At 40.3% G+C, this 18,821-nt stretch overlaps 1 protein-coding gene across 12 annotated transcripts in view; it reads right to left on the bottom strand.

Annotated features, from left to right (window-relative positions):
- The window catches only part of SENP7 (SUMO specific peptidase 7), a 78,077-nt gene that overhangs the window by 44,601 nt on the left and 14,655 nt on the right, over positions 1–18,821 (bottom strand). For 8 of the 12 annotated variants that reach the window (XR_012646205.1, XR_012646203.1, XR_012646204.1 and 5 more), the window contains 2 exons: positions 8,378–8,575; positions 6,705–6,902 (listed from right to left, as the gene is read on the bottom strand). The exons of 2 other annotated variants lie outside the window; for them this stretch is intronic. Coding sequence is in view for 7 of the 10 variants with exons in the window: in XM_074999286.1 (XP_074855387.1) it covers positions 6,705–6,902; positions 8,378–8,575 (396 nt within the window). In the remaining 3 variants the exon portion in view is untranslated. The remainder of the gene's footprint in view (positions 1–6,704; positions 6,903–8,377; positions 8,576–18,821) is intronic. 2 more of the 12 variants (XM_074999329.1, XM_074999322.1) reach the window with 1 other exon arrangement.

The following is an 18,821-nucleotide window of genomic DNA, read 5'->3' as shown; positions in this document are numbered from 1 at the left end:
CTGGTGTTGGGTAGGAATTAACACACAAAAAAAAAAATCAACAAATTAGCAATTATCTATCTTTTATGGGAGTTTCAGATACTTAATATGCTGGCAAACTTCCTTCCTCACTCCTCCAATCTCTTCTGTGCAACAATGCTATTATGAAGGAACATTTAATTGTTCAAATCCAGGTTATCAAGTGGTTCACACAAGGAATTCTGATTTGATGAATTCTGGGTGCCATTCAGGGGAATGTCTACACTTCACTCACAGATAAGACTGAAGCACATGTAGGACTTATACTATACTATACTTATAGGACTATACTTATAGGAAGATCAACACTCTGGAGCCAATTTTCCAGGGTTTGATTTTGTGCATCCAGTAGGGATATGCTACATTGAATGCTTGGGGCATCTCCATAATCCTGGTATACCTTGGGAGAGTTTCTCAACAACATCCTGCTGTGGGGACAGCAGGAAAAGTTGACATAAAGTTAACCTATTCTCTTAGCAGGAGTTGTGTATCTTAGGTCAACTTTCTCCCCTAATGTAGACTTGCCCATATACACATCCAACATAGATTTGATCCTGCTAGCTCAAGTACTAATATGAGTCGCTGACTTCAGTGCAGACTAGCTACTTGACCAATACTGCATCTACGCTATGAGATAAACACAATTTTTAATAAAAATTGATTTTTAACCTCATTCTTATGAATGAGAATTTAAGTATGTACAAACCTTCTCAAAATTCGGCCCACCATTTGTCTGTCAGGTTTCCGCATCCTATTGCCCTATGCATGTTCGACAGTGTGAGCAGTGCATTGTGGGTACCTATCCCACAGTGCCTTAACTCCGGTTGCTTATGGGTGTTTCATGTTAGACTCTCAGAATGCAAAGCAATGTCCCAGAATTCAGAGCACCAAGTAACAGAATTCAGCCCTCCCCCAAACTTGCCCATGTTCCCTGTAATGTGCATCTTCTGCAGACTGTACCACAGCAGTGGGCAGCTGTGCTATTAGCCCTGTCCACCGCCACCCAATTCCGTCAGCTGCACATCTGCTGTCGACATTGGCATAGTGGCAGGGATCTGTGCCTTCAACCATATCCCAAACCTACTCAAGTTCCCTGTGCCACGTACCCTCTACGGACATTGGGGTAGCGGTGGGCAGCTGTGCTATCAGTCCTGTCCACCCCTGGACGGTTCCATCCACTGAACATCTGGACCTTTATATTTGCAGGCCTGGTCGCTGCAGATTTCAAATTCTAATTCAATCAAAATTTTGTGGCCTTCCTGTGGCCTTCTTCCTGTGCACCTGGATGGAGAGCAGCGGAGAAGGAAGTGGTCATACATGGAGGGTCACTGTGTAGCTTTGTGATACACATACGGGACACTTTAGGAGGCTAATAAATTCAAATTAAAGACATGGTGCTTCCGCACTAGCTGTTATTTGAAATTTTAAATTTGAAATTGATGCTATACCCACCTGGTAATATTGACAGCTTGTTATCGTTATTCGGGCTCACTAATTTGAGCTAATGGTACTTACAGTGAAACAGTGATGTTTTAATAGAGCTAACTTCTTTAAATTCCATTTTATCTCACAGGGTAGATGCAGCCTAAGTCCTCAGGGCTCTCAAAAGGCTTGTTGTAGCCAGACAGAATCCCCTTGCTCTACTCCATCTTATTCCTCTTAGGTGCCTCAGAGCACAAAGGACAAAGGAAACAGCACAGTCTTAGATGCCTGGGAGCACAGATGCGCTAATCTCATGCACAGTCTGATTCCTCAGAGCACAGATGTGCTGCCTCATCATGACCCTGGATGGAAGAACACAGATAAGAGGGCTAACAGGCCAGCCGATGACCACAGGGCCTTAAACTGCCCTTGGCTGGTACTGATACTTGATACACCCACACATCGTCCCAGGAGAGGAATCCTATGCCCATACAAAAAGAATGTCCTGTCTTAATGATTTAGTTCTCTGTCTTACAAGAGTAAATTAAGTCGCAACTCCCTTTTAAGAACTGGCATCACAAAAGCGAACCAGTACAATCGGCACCTTTAGATAAGGAAGAGTGTATGTGACCCACAGGGTGTAAAGAAGGGTCCGGCAGCCCACTCTAACTGAGCTCCAATTTCCTACACCTGCCGGTTGGGTAAGATCATTGCCTCCCGAGGATCCAGGGGACACCCTCCATATACTCTTCTTCCTGACAGATTGAGTGAAAGATGCTGGCTATGCTGGAGTTGGAGGACGCAGGGGTGAGAATTATACCTGCAATGTACTTTTGTGACATTTAATAGTAAGAGCTCTGTAGGCGGAGGCGCTTAGTCCTCAAATGTGTAACTTTCATTTGTAATCTAATTGGTATGCCATATGTTTCATCCTACTAGTAATTAAGATGATAGAGCAATAACCTTGTAACCATTAAGATTCTTATTTCTACCTTTTAATAAATAGTAATCATTTAAGCTTCAGCCTGACTCCTTCCAGTTACTGTAACTCGGCTGAACACAAACAAAGAACCCCTGGCCAGTTTGGCTATATTAGCATGGTCAGTGGTAAGATGCAGTGAGAGCTGAGCGCTGAGTCGTGTCACCTCCATAGGACAGACTCCTGGGGCATCCGTCAGACACCCTGGCTGCCCGCTGTGAAGGAACAGTCTGTCCTAGCAGTTAAACACGTGGGTGGAATAAGCTCTCTGCACCAACCTTTGGGGCATCCGTCAGCCACCCTGGCTGCCCACTGCAAAGGGACTGCCAGTCCTAGCAGTTAAATTCTCAAATGTAATAAGGCTCACAGACCACTCATTACCCGGCCATCGGCTAACACTTGTATAGCCATTGCTGAAGCATTTGGTACTTCAGCACTATTTGTACTCACACTGACTAGATTAAAGACGTCTTGGGTATGTATTCAAGAACCGTAGTCACAACTCTGACTACAGTCTAGACCTGGTCTCTCAACATCTAGCACTTCTTACTAATGTTTTTGTCCTCTAGTCTCACATTAGTACATTTAAAATCCCAACCAAGTTTCTTAGCTAGCTAAAATGGGAATAAGACGAGATAGACAACAGTGATCATACTAGATTAGAAGAAATATGTTTTTGTGGAGTGCTACATGTGTGTATGTAATACTATTGTAGACTAATTCAGGTATAACAGAACACATGGTTTAGGTAATTTCCTTTTAATTCTCATCCATATCTGCCTGTTAAGGTCAACTGCATTTTTATAAACAGCTTATTTTTTGTTATTGTAAATATTCTGTGTATAAATTTCATGAGTTTCAAATCTGTTTTAGACTGGTGAGTGTGTGTTAATATCTGCAGTAGTACAACTTACAAAACTAACAGAGGTCAGATAAAAATAAAAATTCAGATATGCGACTTACTAATGAAGCCTCTGACTAATATGGGAGATTCAAGATGGATTCCTAGAGAGAGGAAGACCATCCATTGTGGCAGACAAATAGGCCACATCAGAAAAATCCAATTAAAAATACAGTCTCAAGGATGCAAACAGACATGTCCAAAAGAATGGAGGGCACTCTGTATTCAAATTTACATCAACAATTCCCTTGTTATAGTCATGCATAGTCATAATACAGCTATTCAGAGTTTTGTTTCCTATTTTAAAGCTTCACACAAACATACGCATACACACACCCCTCTGACGCATTCTGACTACAGAATAAGCCATTCTGGGTTTGCTCATCACTATGTGATACCCATGGGGATGGGCCAGTCGAGCCATGTGCTAGGACAAGGTAGAGGAGGTTGCTGTGAGGAGCTCTGCCTAACTCATCCCTCTTCGTAGAAAGACTGCCCACTCATAAGGACTCCCAACCACAGACTGAACTGCTGATGCTGTGTTTCAAAAATGGGTTGCAGGAGTAAGTTATGATGGATGATATTATGAACCACACGTAAACTTCCTCATAAAACACACAGATAGTTACATGCAGCATCCTGTACATGTAATTTAAATCCTTTGCAGTTGAAATTACATGTCTGAACCAGAGTGAAAATGAGCACTAATCTGATCATCAGAGCCACTAGGCACATTGGGCTTAATGCTTCATTGTCTTGTACCTGCGTACCTGTGCAAGGTGAGCATTAGAAGACAAAGTAAATTAGTTATACAGTATCAGTGTGGGAAAGGCAGTGTAATCCAAAGGCAAGAAATTATTTAAACAGGAGCATCTCAGTTTCTACCTTTTCCCCATGGAGTGCTACAAGTAATTCTCTAATACCAAACATCTGCAAACACACTGATGCATGTTTCATCACATGGGCCTAAACTCGGATCTTATTCTCATGAGAAATCCCGTTAACATTCTCTAGGGGTGCAGGATCAGGCTCTAGTACCACATACAGTGCACATCTGTGGCCTTTCTACCCATCAACTTTACAGACGCTGATTCAGCGGATTTTGGGAACAACAAATGTCTGCCGGCCCCATTGTTCCTAAAGTCTGCTTAACCAGAGGCTGTAAAATCCTAAATCCTCCTCCGTTGCACCAAAAAAAAAAAAAAAAAAAAAAAAAAAAAAAAGACGTACACAGGGTTACTTACCACTGCTGCAGCTGGAGGGTCTGTTGCTTCCACCCAGTGGAGCTGCCCCATGCTCCTCTCACCAGAAGTGTGGTGCATAGGTGGGCAGATGGCACTCGTGTACGTGCCCCATCCTGGTGGGAGGAGCATGTGGTGGCTCCGATGGTGGAGGTGGCTTCTCCAGGCCCCAACAGAGCCACCAGCTGCACCAGCTCCTGATGGAGCCATGGCAGAGCTCCCAGCCACAGAAGAGCCTCCAACCCTGGTGTGACCCCAAACTGCGGCGACAGTTCTGGCTCCAGTGGCTGAGAGTCAGGGGCATTTTGGGGGGGGGGGGTGCAAGTAAACCCTCCGATTTAACAGCCTGTCAGGTTTAATGGACAACCCTCCCTCCCATTAGTCTTAAATCAAGGGTTTACTGTAATGCTTTCGCCCTAAGAATAAACAAGTGTACTTAGGAAAAGCAGTATGGTAACACATATATATGGACAACTATACTGTCTATAATCGCTGAAGAGAAGCCAAAGCAGCCCTGCTTAGTCAGTCTGACAGTCTCAGACTGTCAGACTGTAGGTAAGGAATTGTGCAGTCTGGAAAAAACCTGGTCAGAAGAAGTGAAACAGACATGTATCTCTGCCCAGGAGATTTTAGACCAGGAGATCATGAGAGGGGAAAATACAGGTGCAGCTGCCTTACCTACACTGTGAACTATAAAATTTGTCAGAACAGGTTACACAGTGCAAAGAAGCAAATGCACAGCCTCTTCTAATATACCGCTTAAAGTGAAAACTATACAACACCTCTCCCGTAGATATTTATTAGTGGATAGAAAGAGTCCATGCTCACTATTCCAGACGCAGGACTTATTTCAGATCCAACATGCACTCTATGAACACCCGTAACTGTCATTCCAAAAACTGAACAGATTTTTAATATGGCCAAGAATATCACCTTCAAACTATGTGGTCACTATCCAACACACCCAGATTTTTCTTATGTCTCACCTACAGTAAATAGCAGCATAGTGGATTCAGAGCCAACTACTAGCGTCCTTTGAATCAGCAATTAATATTGTTTCTTGAAATGAGCCAGGCCATAAAGACACAGTGAAAAGTAAGAACAGAAGTGCCTAGATAAAGGAATAATGGGATTCATCTGCCTCCTACCATTCCATATATCCTGTCAGCTCAAATTTAGCTTGTGGTACAAACACTTACTTGCAAAATGTTCATGTTCACATTGGGATTTTAAGGAGCGGGAGGAGGGTTGTTAGCATAACTACAGTGGCACTGGTGGAGGCTTGAGCTAGCCACTCAAGTACATACACGGGTCATATAAGACTGTATGCTGCTGGCTAGCCTGAGATGCAGTCACTATGCTGCTATTTTCAGATGCTAACTTTAGCAGAACTAGGGCATTGGTGTGTCTGAGGTGGGAACTCCAACTCCTAGCTGCTGTGTAGTCATAATCTTTAACTATGTTCCCCTTGTCTTCCCCTACCCTTCTTGTTCCAAATATAGTTTTATTTTTTTAAAGAGACCAGAGTGAAGGGAGAGAGATTGAAGAGTTCACTTCGCAAATTCAGAATTAAACTTACATAATATAATCCTAGATAGCTTCATTTTTACAGCTAATTTCACACACAAAGCATTTTTGTTCTATTGAAGCCTGTGTAAATATGGGAATCAGAAGAACGGAGATGCTAAAGAGAGGCAGGCCTTAAACTGCTGCACACTGGTGATGAGACCAGACATGGATTCAGGAAGGGGAACAGGACTAGAATATACTAGTGCTTTGAGCAATTATAAAAAAAACCTAGAACCACTTTCCTGTTACTGTGACATGTTGATTAATTTTGTATGTAATTTCCAACTAACATACTCAAATTAAACCTTGTAGTTATATCTACAAACAAAAAACAATCAATTTCAAATCTAAGATCTTAACAAATGGTGACCAACGTCAGATGTAGCAAGAATCAAATTAAAATATTAGAATGTTAAAATGGTGGGTTGTTGAACATTAATTTGCACTTGGGAAATTCAACTATTGCTTCAAGTCAGAGTCTCATAACAACAGTTTCACAGAAGTTATCTTTTCAAGTCAAGTTACGGTGTTTCAGAAAGAACACGGCTAGTAAAATCAACACTGAAGAACGTACCTTTTAGTTATAAAAGGGCTTTGGTGAGGATGACTTAATGTGTGACATGGCCGCAGGCTGGCAACAGATGAAGAGGTTGGTTGATCTGATAGCAACTTGTCAGCATCAGATAAATTAGCATCTGTTATAAGCTGTCTCTTTATGTATTTTCTTCCAATTTTCGTCCTCAGGACATTCTTCAAAATAACTTTGGGTTGCCTGCCATACATATAACAATAAATGATAAATGCTCCACTGAAATCTAGATAAAGAAACTTTTGATTGAATTCAGGTAACTTAGCGGCTTGATAAACCAAACAGTACTGCTAATGAAGTACCATTTTGTTCAAGTGCCTTTACAGACATAAGGTATCTCCATCAAGAAACTTAAAAGTTAGGTGAGGCAGCTAACACAAAGATCAATGACAGACAGGTAGGAAGTTGATAATCAGAAGGTGACAAAAAGGTGAAAATGATGCAATGTTAGCTCAGCTACAGTATGTTAGCATACTGTTGCATTTAGACTGACTGACATCTGAAATTAGGATTTATCATTCTCTGCTCACATAGAATTTTTCCAGAATAACTTCCATGCAAACTCTTAATACTGACAGAATTACACAGTCATCTTAAAAATTCTCCTAGGAATAGGACATCTCCAGTAAAACAAATCTTACTGCCAGACTTCACTCATGCCTCTAGTCATGAGCATATATGTAAAGCATGTAACAAACTATTTAATTCTGGCCCTTTGTCACAAAACCCAGGTGTCACTATGCCAGGTGTCAGGAGACTGAGAGAAGCACCTGCATGTGTTGGAAGAGATGAACATGAAAATTAACTCAATTAAAAACATCAAGAGGTGACAACATAGTTTAACAGATGTTCTAATATACAAGATTGTCAAAGTATTTAATGTATGTGATCACAGTCAATTTGCTGTCTTTCGTGGCTAATGGCTTCTTCCTTAAACTCTGATGATTGTGCACTGGAGTTCCCATTTCCTTCAGATAATGATGTATTGCCACAGCCTCTTATGAATTAGATAGGAATGATGCAGTATCCTAGTTATGCCCTGAAAACACCTCCCTCTGTATTATCTCTCTATGAACTGATCCACATGGGTCACTTTCTAGCATAACATTTTGCAGTGTCTAATGTCTTTCTTCCACTCCTGTTCTGCTGAGAGGTACAAAGTCCTTTTGAGGAAGCCTTGGTGTTTGCAGAGCAGCTGTCCAGTTGTCCAAATTAGCCCATAGGTGTGTCTGTGACGAGAAGTATAGCTTGGAAGATTCAGGAGATCCAGGAGACCAATCAGAAGAGGAAAGAACCATAGATTTCTTTTTCTAAGGGGACAGTTAGATGTCAATGTGTTTTCTTTACACAGGTGTAATGAAAAACATCCAAGAGTGTCCAATAAGCTGGACAAGAATTAAATCAAGCTTGCTCATTCAGGACCTATTAGCTTCTAACTCATCAGAAAACCCACAAGATTGTGGTTGGTATAGGCACACTCAAATTATATGATCTGAAGCAACAGTCACAAGAGAAAGGCTTGTGATCAAAACAGGAAACATCTACAGCGTAACATGAAATACCTTCTCACAAAAAATACAACTGCAAGCAAATGGTTATTAGTTTAGTCAAATGAAGCAAAGGTCCAGGATGTTAAGAATTAGTATTGAACAACATACCTTTCAGGCATAAAAAGGCTTTGGAGAGGAGGATTTAATATTTGCAATATCTCTAGGCTGGCAACAGATGAAGAGGGTGGTCGATCTGATTGCAACTTGTCAACATCAGATAAATTAGCATCAGTATTAAGCTGGCTCTGTGTGTATTTTCTTCCTATTTCTGTCCTCAAGACATTCGTCAACAAAACTTTGGGTTGCCTGCCACACAGACATAAGACATGATAAATATAGTGCTGAAGTCTAGAGAAGGTACACGAAATCAATGACGTTTCCCTATGAACTTTTTAGTCTTTGTAATAACACTTTTCATCTCAGCTAGAGGTATAGCTGCTCAGCTGATCATTTGCAAAGCTGCTCTTTGTACTGATGGAGATTCAAAACTGGTTCTCTTGGGTCACAGCATCCCTTTCAGGATTTTGCATTCTGGCTTCAGTGACTAACCCAAACACACACAGATGCACAGGGAATAAACTTCTAGTACCACAAAATCACCCTGTAACATTCACAGAACTGGTGCTACCACAGCCTCAAATCACACTGAAACTGTAGCTATGAGCATACCAAAGAGCAAAAATGGGGAGGCATGCTGTAGCAACACTAAGGACAATCAAACATTTAGTGACTTGTCAGATTCAAAATGGAGCAATTTATATAAAATTATGCTATTACCCTAGCTAAATATTTTGTGATATTTTCTCCTAGATTTTTGTGTCCCAACATTAAAAGTTTGTCATCTATGTTTGAGAAATTACAGTTCAAGTTACAGTTAAGATGCTTTCATGAATTATGCTACATAACTAAGTTTTTTTGACATCTTACATGACTATTTCTTGGAGCAGCTAGTCCTGAAAACCACAAGAAAAGAGGCAATTCTTTTGTCCTAAATGCATCTGAATATGCATGAATGTAGCTGACACACTTTGTAATAGCAACCATAATACAATTAAATTTAAACTTCCTTGGGGGTGGTAAAATCAAGGGTAGAAGTATAATTAGAAAGACCAAAAACGAAAATGAAGAGCACTTAGCCAAAGACTCAAAGTAATGTCCCAAAAAAAAAAAAATAGTACATCAGAAGCAAGGAATCTGCTAAACAGCCAATACGGTCTCTGGACTTCAGCGCCGAATGCTAAAGGAGCACTCAATACATTGTGGAGAAACTACATTCTTTGGATCAGCCTTCACTGCAAGAGCATGCGCGAGAGATTCTCACACCTAAGCCACTCGTTTTAGGAGACAAATCTGAGGGACTGTGCCAGACTAAAGTGTCATTAGAGGAGAATTTGAAATATATTGATAAGTTTAACAGTGATAAGTTTTCAGGACCAGACTGTATTCACCCAAGAGTTCTGAAGGAACTGAAACAAGAAACTGCAGAACTACTAACGGAGGTATGTAATCCATCAGTGAATCAGACTTTGACAGATGATTGGTGCACAGCTAATGTAACAGTAGGGCTTTTAAGGCTCCAAAAGCAATTACAGGCCAGTAAGCCTTTAGTTGAACGGTAGGTAAACTGGAGCAAACTTTGAAAAGAACAGAATTATCAGCCACATAGATGAATATGATATGTTGGGGAAAAGATCAACATGGATTTATAAAAGGAAATCATGCCTTAACAATCAACTAGAACTTTTGAGCAAAGGCAAAAAACATGCATAAGGGTGATCTAATGGATATAACCAACCTAGGCTTTCAGACAGCTTTGGACAATGTCACTAATTGAAGGCTTTTAAAGCAAAGTAAGCAGCCATGGAGTAAGAAGAAAGTGTAATGGATCAGTAAGTGTTTAAATGATGAGAAACAAAGGATAGGGAAGAGTAGGAATAGATGGCTAGTTTCCACAAGGAAGAGAGTTAAATTGTGGTATCCCCCGGGGTCTGTATTTGGACCAGTACTATTCAATATATTCATAAATGATCTGGTAAAAGAGGTAAACAATGAGGTGGCAAAATCTGCAGATGATACAAAATTACTCAAAATAGTTAAGCCCAAAGAATACTGAGAAGAATTTCAAATGAGATTTCACAAAAGTGGATAACTGGGCAACAAAATTGCAAATGAAATTCAATAGTGATTAATGCAACTTAAATGCGAAATGGAAAACAATCTCATCAATACATACTAAATGATTACATCTAAATTCCCTGCTACCACTCAGGAAAGATCTTTGAGTCACAAAGAACAGTTCCCTGGAAACATCCACTCAATGTGCAGCAACAGTCAAAAGATAAACAATGTTAGGAGCCATTAGAAAAGAGATAAGACAGAAGATATTATATAGCCTCTGTATAAAATCAATGGTATGTTTACATCTGGAATGCTGTGTACAGATCCCAACACATCCCCCTCAAAAATGATATACTGGAAAAGCTACAGAGAGATGGGCAACACAAATGATTAAGGGTACGGAACAGGTTCAGTATCAGGAGAGATTTAAAAAAATTAGGATTTTTCAACTTGGAAACGGGATGACTAGGAAAAGGAGATATGATAGAGACCTATAAAATGTTGACTGGTGTGGAGAAAGTGAATAAGGAAATGGTATTTACTCCTTCACATAATGCAAAAACTAGGAGATCACCCAATTAAATGAACAGGCAGCAGATTCAAAAAAAACCAAAAAAAAAGGTAGTCTTACTTCACACAATGCAGTCAAACTGTGACACACTGTCAGAGGATGTTGTGAAAGCCCAAACTATAACACATCAAAGAAAACAAACAAAAACTCTACATAAGTTCACAGAGAACTGATACCTCAATACTATTAGGCAAGATGGTCAGAGATGCAACACCATCCTCTGAGTGTCCCTAGCTTCTAGTAGAAACTGGGAGTGGACAAACTGATTGCTTGTTCTGTTCTTGTCCTTGGATGCTGCTGGTATCAGCCACTATCAGAAGACAAGCTACTAAGCTACAGCGTGGCCATGTTACATGAGATGAAAGTCTCTTTTGCACTGAATTGGTTCTGCAGAAAGAAACACAAAGGAGCAACTTCTCTTAAGCTGTTTAGCCTTATATTTGCTATATGATTTGTCATGAATAGGAGAGCTATACTTTTTTTGAAGTGATAACAATTAAGCTTGGCTGTTCAAAGAGCTTGATCCTGAAAGGACAGTAAAGTTCACATACTGACAAGAGTGAGAGACAAAGACTTACATGAAAAAATGCTTCCTATAGAGAGATTGTAGACATAAAATGAGAAAGGAGAAGAATTATATATACACACTATAGGAAAAAGCCTTTTACACAAGGAGAACCATCTCTCTGTTAGTGAGGGAATGTGACAGGCACATATGAGGCTGCAAAAAGGCATGAACATAACAATAGCCATACTGGGACAAACCAAAGGTCTGGCTAACCCAGTATCCTGTTTTCTGACAGTGGCAAATCCCAGGTGCTTCAAAGACAAGGAACAGAATACATGCTCATCAACTGATCCACCCTCTATCAGACATTCCCAGCTTCTGACTAGCAGAGGCAAGAGACACCATCTATGCCTATCCTGGCTAATAGCCATTGATAGACCTATCCTCCATGAAGGAACCATGTCAAGTACATCTGACTTCTGAAATTAAACTTTTATAAATATGGCCAAACAGGTCACGCACTCTATTAAGGGCTTGATCCTGTGGGTGACCCAAACGGCTGTACTGCAGAGTAAAAAAAAAAAAAAAAAAAAAAAGACTGGCTCAGACTTTGGAACCTCCTCTGACTCCAGAAGACACCATCTACTCCAGCAGGGCTGTCCACTGATCCCATCTGGGTTGTTTCAGATCCTAACATATAGCTTCTTGCTCCTGAGCGCAGACTGGCTCAGTTCTTAGAAAGCATGCATATTTTATGATTTCATCAGTCACCATTTTCGCACATACTAAAAGCGTACAATTAATAAGAATCTGAAAATATTAAGCTGTGTAATTGCTGAAATAAGTGCACACAGTTATGATGGGCCATTCTAGGCAGCAAAAGGACATAACAAATCTCATGTCAATGCTCTATCTAGTTTTAAAATCAACATGTTTTAATTGTTGTAACATCCTCTCAGGCTTTTTACATCTCTCAGGTTGTCCCATCATCCTCTCATTGACCAGTTCAAATTTCATGTCCTGAGAATGGAAGAAAACCAGTATTTTACCAAACTATATATTGTTATAAAGTAGTCATTACAGACCCAGATTTTTTACTATGTAAATTGTATTTGGCTACTACCGATCTCAACCACCAGAAAACATCTGAAGTTGTATTTTAATGTTCATCTCAGTAACTCACATTCACACTAACTAAAGCTTCTACAGGCTAGAGATACCTCTTTCATTACCACTAAGTATTGAAAAGGTGACCTTAAACACAACCCTTATTTCACAAACATATTGAGTTTTATATGATTAGCAAAAATAATTTTTAAACCTGTGGCTTAGCAATGAGGCACTCCAAAGCCTTTGTTTGGCTGGCAGTCTGAAAAACCAGATATTTTAACATTAACAGCTATTTTATGGCCTGACTTTCTGAGGTGTATGTAGATGTTAATGTCCCCAGTTCTCACAAAGCCCATGGAACTGAGCACTTTTTGGCAAGTAAAGCCACCAAAACTGAGCACACTGAACTCCAGCTAACTGCAATCCCCTTTTGCCAGCCTGCTCTTATTAACTGTGGGGTTTGGGACAAGAATTCCTACTTACCTAATAAGTCACACAGTGTTAAAACACCGCTCCAGGACGCAAGTCTAGGAGAAGACAATTAAAAGACAAATTGCTAATTTGCCAGAAGAGAGACCGACAGCTGCATCAAAAGTAAACCCACAAGACAAACAAGAAAAAGGAACACTGGAGACAGGAAGTCTGGAGGCTCCTTAGTAAAGGAAAACCAAAGCTAAATATTTTTGTTCCAACCCAAAAGCCCCCTAGTCTCTTGCTACCCCCGGAAAACAGAGATGTCTCCATTTGCAAGAAAAAATAACCCAGAATAAACAAAAGTTGATGACTAGTTCTGTAACATAAACCAAAAAACTAACAAGAACAGTATATCACTGTTTATCCAAGCAGCTCAAAGAACTTGATAAAAACAGAATAGGACCACTCCAATTTTACAGAGGATGGGCGTCAAAAAAGAGATGAGTTAGCTTTTTTGTATGACCATGGACAAAAGTCAGGAACAGAATTCTGATCTCTTGATCCTCATTTTACTACTTAAACCATTAGTCAAAGCTGTTTTTCCCCATTCTCACTGTGTCCACTGACAGCTTTACAGTTGCACCCTCAGTATCCAACTCTCTTCACCTACACTATTTATACACACTTAAAATCATTTAACTGAGTATATTTTAATTGACACTGGTGCAAATATCAGAATCAGGTCTGCAGAGTTTTACAAAAAAGGGAAGTATTACAGGTTGAACCTCTCTAAACTGGAACTCTCTTTTCCGCTAAACTCCATAATCCAGCATGATTTTAGTTAGCAGGATGGCCACTTATTGCTCTGGCCAAGTTTCCCGTGGTCCCACAAAGTTTGTTTCCAGCCACTAGTCCTGGCTCTCAGTGTTTTGTGCTGTTATTTAACTGTAATTTACCCCTGTCTTCTAAGAGCCCAGTAAGCAGTGGAAATGTTGGTAATGAGCTAGACAATACTGACCTCCTGTCATCTGGCAAATTCTCTCATCTAGCATCAGTCAGGTCCCAAGAGGGGATCAACCTGTACAACCAGCTCCATCAAGCCCACCTTCCTAGCAGTAAGCCAAACTTTTGCACAAGATACACAGGATGTTAAGCCTCAGCAATGCCACGTGAGACAACTGAATACCTATCCGTTACTGCAGGCCTTCATAAAAAAAAAAAAAAGGCACTGACCGGTTTTCTTAATCAACCACTTGTACTCTTCAAGAACATGCAGAGATCAGACAGTCCCTTGCATCCCTAAGGACTGAGACTCAATGCATTTTTCGTAATTAATGGGAAACCTGCTATGCATGTTAACTGTGAGCACTGCTGATATAAAAAGAGTCTGCTCCAAGACAGATGCCCTATATACCAGCTGAGGCTGCAGACAACCAACATGGCATTCTTACACTAGTATGGGTGCTCGCTTGCTGCTAATCTTGTGGAGCAGGAGTAATGAACCGTTTCCCAGATAAGCTTGTCTGTGAGACAGCAGGGGTTAAACCTTCGTGACAGTGTCACTATTTCATCCAACCTTCACACAACTTCATCCATATTTTAGTGAAATCCTTACAATGCCAGGCTAACAAGAGAACAGACACCTTTTTTCCCCCCCAAGAAATCCAGGGATTTCTACAAAACCTTCTACAAAAGGAGAAAGTAGGCAGATAATCAAAATCTTGAACAATAAAAGCTCCTGTCCTATGTACTCCATAGCAAGTGCTACTAAATAAATGCCTGTGAAGTCTGATTGCACATCCTGATACTTTCCTCCTCTGAAAGAGTTATACCACTTCCATTAAAAAAATGCCTCAAATGCTTTCAGGAAAAATTCAAAGTTCAGTGCTCTGGCACACAAATAGCATAATGGATTTTACAGCACAAATAGTACTAAACTGTTATTTCATCAAGCAGCTGAAGAAAGGATAGAACAAAGGAGGAACGAAGTGAGTCTGCACACAAAGGCATATTCTCAAAAATATCTGTTAGTCTATAAGGTGCCACAGGACTTCTTGTTGTATCTCATCACAAGATCTTAAAGTGGTTTACCAACAAATAATATAGATAAGTGGTTTGAATATGAGATTAGAAATCAAAAACTCCCTCTGTGGCCTTCAGCAAGTTGCTTGACCACATCCAGTCTTGTTCTAGCATCAAGTAAAAATGGGAATAAAATGCACTTGCTTCCTTGTGGTGCATTCTAAATGTTAAATCACAGCACTCTTGTTAAATCATTATTTTAACCATTTTATAGATGAATAAATGGAGGCACATGGAGGTTAAGCGAATCACACACCTTTACTAAGAAGAAAAGCTAAGAATCTTTGTTCCATCCTGCTGCTCGCACCTCTACCCCACAGTCCCCCCTGTATAATATGAACACAATTCTAATAAACACTCAAACCAAATTGTATGTCCCAAAATGTCAACAATTTATGTTGCATAAATTACAAGCAAATTCTAAAGTTTCAGTTGAATCTTCCGTGTCCCTAAAATGTCTTTCTCCCTCCAAAAGTGCTGTTTTAAGATTTTTCATTTTTTCTAATAAAAGTCAGACATTCACAGTTGGAAGTGAGAGAAGAGGAAATTTTAGCTTCAGAAAGATGCACAACAATACATTTTGTATTTTTCTTCTCCACTTTTACCCCCATCAGACTTCTGTTTAAAACAAATGCCAACTACTTCAGAGTCCATGTGCTCCTCCCATTTGATTCTGCAATAAAGTTATAATGCTGATTTTGATCCCTTCGAGGTACGCTATAGGACTCTTTATAGTAGTTTACTGGAAATGATGAGTGAAATGGATTTTCTAGGAAAGGGCAGAATTAATTTATTCGCCTACGTTAGCAGTTCTCAACCGGAGTACATGTACCCCTGGCGGTATGCAGAGGTCTTCCAAGGAGCATATCAGCTCATCTCAGTATTTGCCTAAGTTTACAACAGCACTAGCAAAGTCAGTAGAAACCAAAAATTTCATATGACTTGTTTATACCCCTATATGTACTGACACACTGAAAAGTAAATACAATGTTTACATGCCAGTGGATTTATAATTATATGGTAAAAATAAGAAAGCAAGCTCTACTTTTTTCAGTAATAGTATGCTGTAACACTTTCATATTTCTAGATCTGATATTGTAATCAAATACTTCTTCAACAAGGTGAAACATGGGGAACACAAGACAAATCAGACTTCTGAAAAGGTTGAGAGCTGCTGACCTACATTATACAATTCCAAGATAGTCCCTCTGACTATATCTACAGTACAAGCATGGCATGCCGCAAGCGCCCAGCACAAGTATAAACAGCAGGGCAGTTGTGATGGCACAGGCAGCAATGACACAGTTGAGCCATGCCATATACATACTTACTAGTTTTGTACTCAATGCCGGTAAACCATGACTCCTAAGTTAGCTTGACAGAATCAGTTTTCCCGAAACCCACTGTAATTGCCACTATTTATATTGCCCTTCAGAATTCTTGAAGAATCAAGTCCCATACCAATATTCCATTATTTTACCTTTGATCTGTCAGGCAAACAACCCTATAATTACCCAAGTCATCACACATACCCTTTTTTTTTAAAGCCCTATTAGCTTTCTTTCAGTCTTCTGGAATTTCCTCAGTGTTCCAAGACTTACTGAAGAAAAATCAACATTAACAACCACAAAAACTATTTGATCAGCTTTTAAAAAATTTGGTTGCAAGTTGTCTGGATCTTCTGACTATAAAATGTCTAACTTTAGTAGATAAAGCATAACAGCCTCCTGAGTTAGTACTAGAAGGAAAAGACATCATCATAAGACAGGACAACATTTTCTGGCTTTTTGCCCCCAAATACAATACAAGCATGTTTATTGCGTATTTCTGCCTTTTCTGCATTATTATTGATGATTCTGTCATTTCTATTTAACTATTGACTATACCATTGTTGAGATTCCTTCTGTTCATAATGGGCTTTTAGAGCTGCTTCCTATCATTAACTCTGCCAGCCAGATCTTTCTACTTGCATCCTGTTTCCCTTACCACATTTCCAGCTTCTGATTTATATTCACTATCAACTTCTGTTTTCTTCCATTTGTTTTTACATAAAATCTGCTTTCACTTCCTGTCATGGGTTGTACCTCTAGTGTTTCCCCATGGGGAGAGACTGGCAACTCTCTCATCCCAGATATCACTCTTTGGCTGTAGATGTCACTGGAGCACCAGTATGACATGAGGGATGCATGCTTCCCAACTTCTGGGCATCACCACAGTCCAAAACAAAGGGAATAGCAAACAAAATAATCCTGCATCTTACACAAGCACGCTGGGCTTTTCCTTGCAAGAAAAAAGGCAAATAGTCCATACCAGGGCTCAGCAACCTTTCCGAGGCAAGGTGCCAAAATTTGACCTTTAGACCGCTATGTACACTCAAAGTGCCAGTAATACCTTTTAAAGTCACTAATAGTCCTACTTACAAGAGCTTTGTTAATAAATTAAGATGCAGAATTTTACCTTGTAGGTGGTGGTCAGTAGCATTAGCCAGTATTTTTGTCACATCATAAGAGACGCGGATTTCAGCAAGCTCCTGGCTGCACGTGGGGGGCACGGCTAAGCTACTGTCTCGCATTATGATGAAAATCAGATCACACCACCCTTGGCACCTATGCCAGGTTCCTAACCCTCAAATATCTGAGTAGCCCAGACTGAGCTTCCTCAGGTCTACTGAAACAAAAAAACAAAGTTAAGTCTGTCCAGAGGACCAGATGCAGAGGGTTTTCACCAACTGTCTGTCAAGCAGTCCCTTCTCCACGGATCTAGGAAGTGCTGTTCTTTAGCTCCACTTCTTTCCAAGTGCCACAGTCCACTGGGCTTGGATCCTCTATTTTAAAGAAGCCACTAGTCTCTGCATGCAACAGACCTCACGGGTGCACCAGGCTGGGGCTGAGCGAGCAGGGTTTTCTTGGTGGTTGTTTTTGTTTCCTCAATTATGGCATTTTGGGCATCTACTAAAATGCTCTTAAACAGTATCCTGTTGACATTTACAACTTTCTATTTACTTTCTCCAGCTGATTTGGCATGTAATTATCGTTAGCTTTGTGAAACTAGGACTTTAAAGAACCAAATGCATATTACCACCTTCGACTTTATTCTGTTTGTACACAACTGTAATTAAGTCATAAATCACTTGCATCACTAAGCAACCAACAATTTACAGTTCTGTGATCAATGTCTGCCTGTCAAGATGAGGTCTGAGATAGCATCCCCTGGATTGTAGCAACTTGTGGGATTTAGGAAAAATGCCAAGGATGTTTTAGTATCACTAGCATGCCGAAAGTCTGATACGCCACTCAGACTGAAGTCCCCTGTGATAACATTTACGTCAGCAGCTCTGCAACTGTGGCTCAGGACCCCAAAGTGGGTCATAACTCCATTTTAATGGGGTTGTGAGGGCCGGCACTAGATTTGCTGGGGGTCAGGGCTGACTGAAGCCAAAGTCCAAGTCCCACTGCCCTGGGCTGAGAGCTCTAAAGCTGTGATGCCCCCCAGTGTGACAGATTTGGGCCCCAGTTCCCTTTCCCAGAGTGGCAGAGTAATTTTCGTCATCAGAAGGGTATCACGGCACAATAAAGTTTGAGAAATCCTGACTTCTTATATCTCCTACACATTATAACCAGTGTTTAAGGAGATGGCCCTGTTCTCTGGTGTGATTTGGTGTCTATAGCAGATAAATCATAGCATGGGGTACTGTTTATTTCTATTAGGACACCGATACATAAATGTTCACATTGATTTGCACTGAAGTT

Source organism: Carettochelys insculpta, chromosome 1 (assembly GCF_033958435.1).
Source record: "Carettochelys insculpta isolate YL-2023 chromosome 1, ASM3395843v1, whole genome shotgun sequence".
Lineage (NCBI taxonomy): Eukaryota > Metazoa > Chordata > Testudines > Carettochelyidae > Carettochelys > Carettochelys insculpta.
The sequence above is the reverse complement of the archived record's forward strand: the minus strand, read 5'-3'. Positions and strand labels throughout refer to the sequence as shown.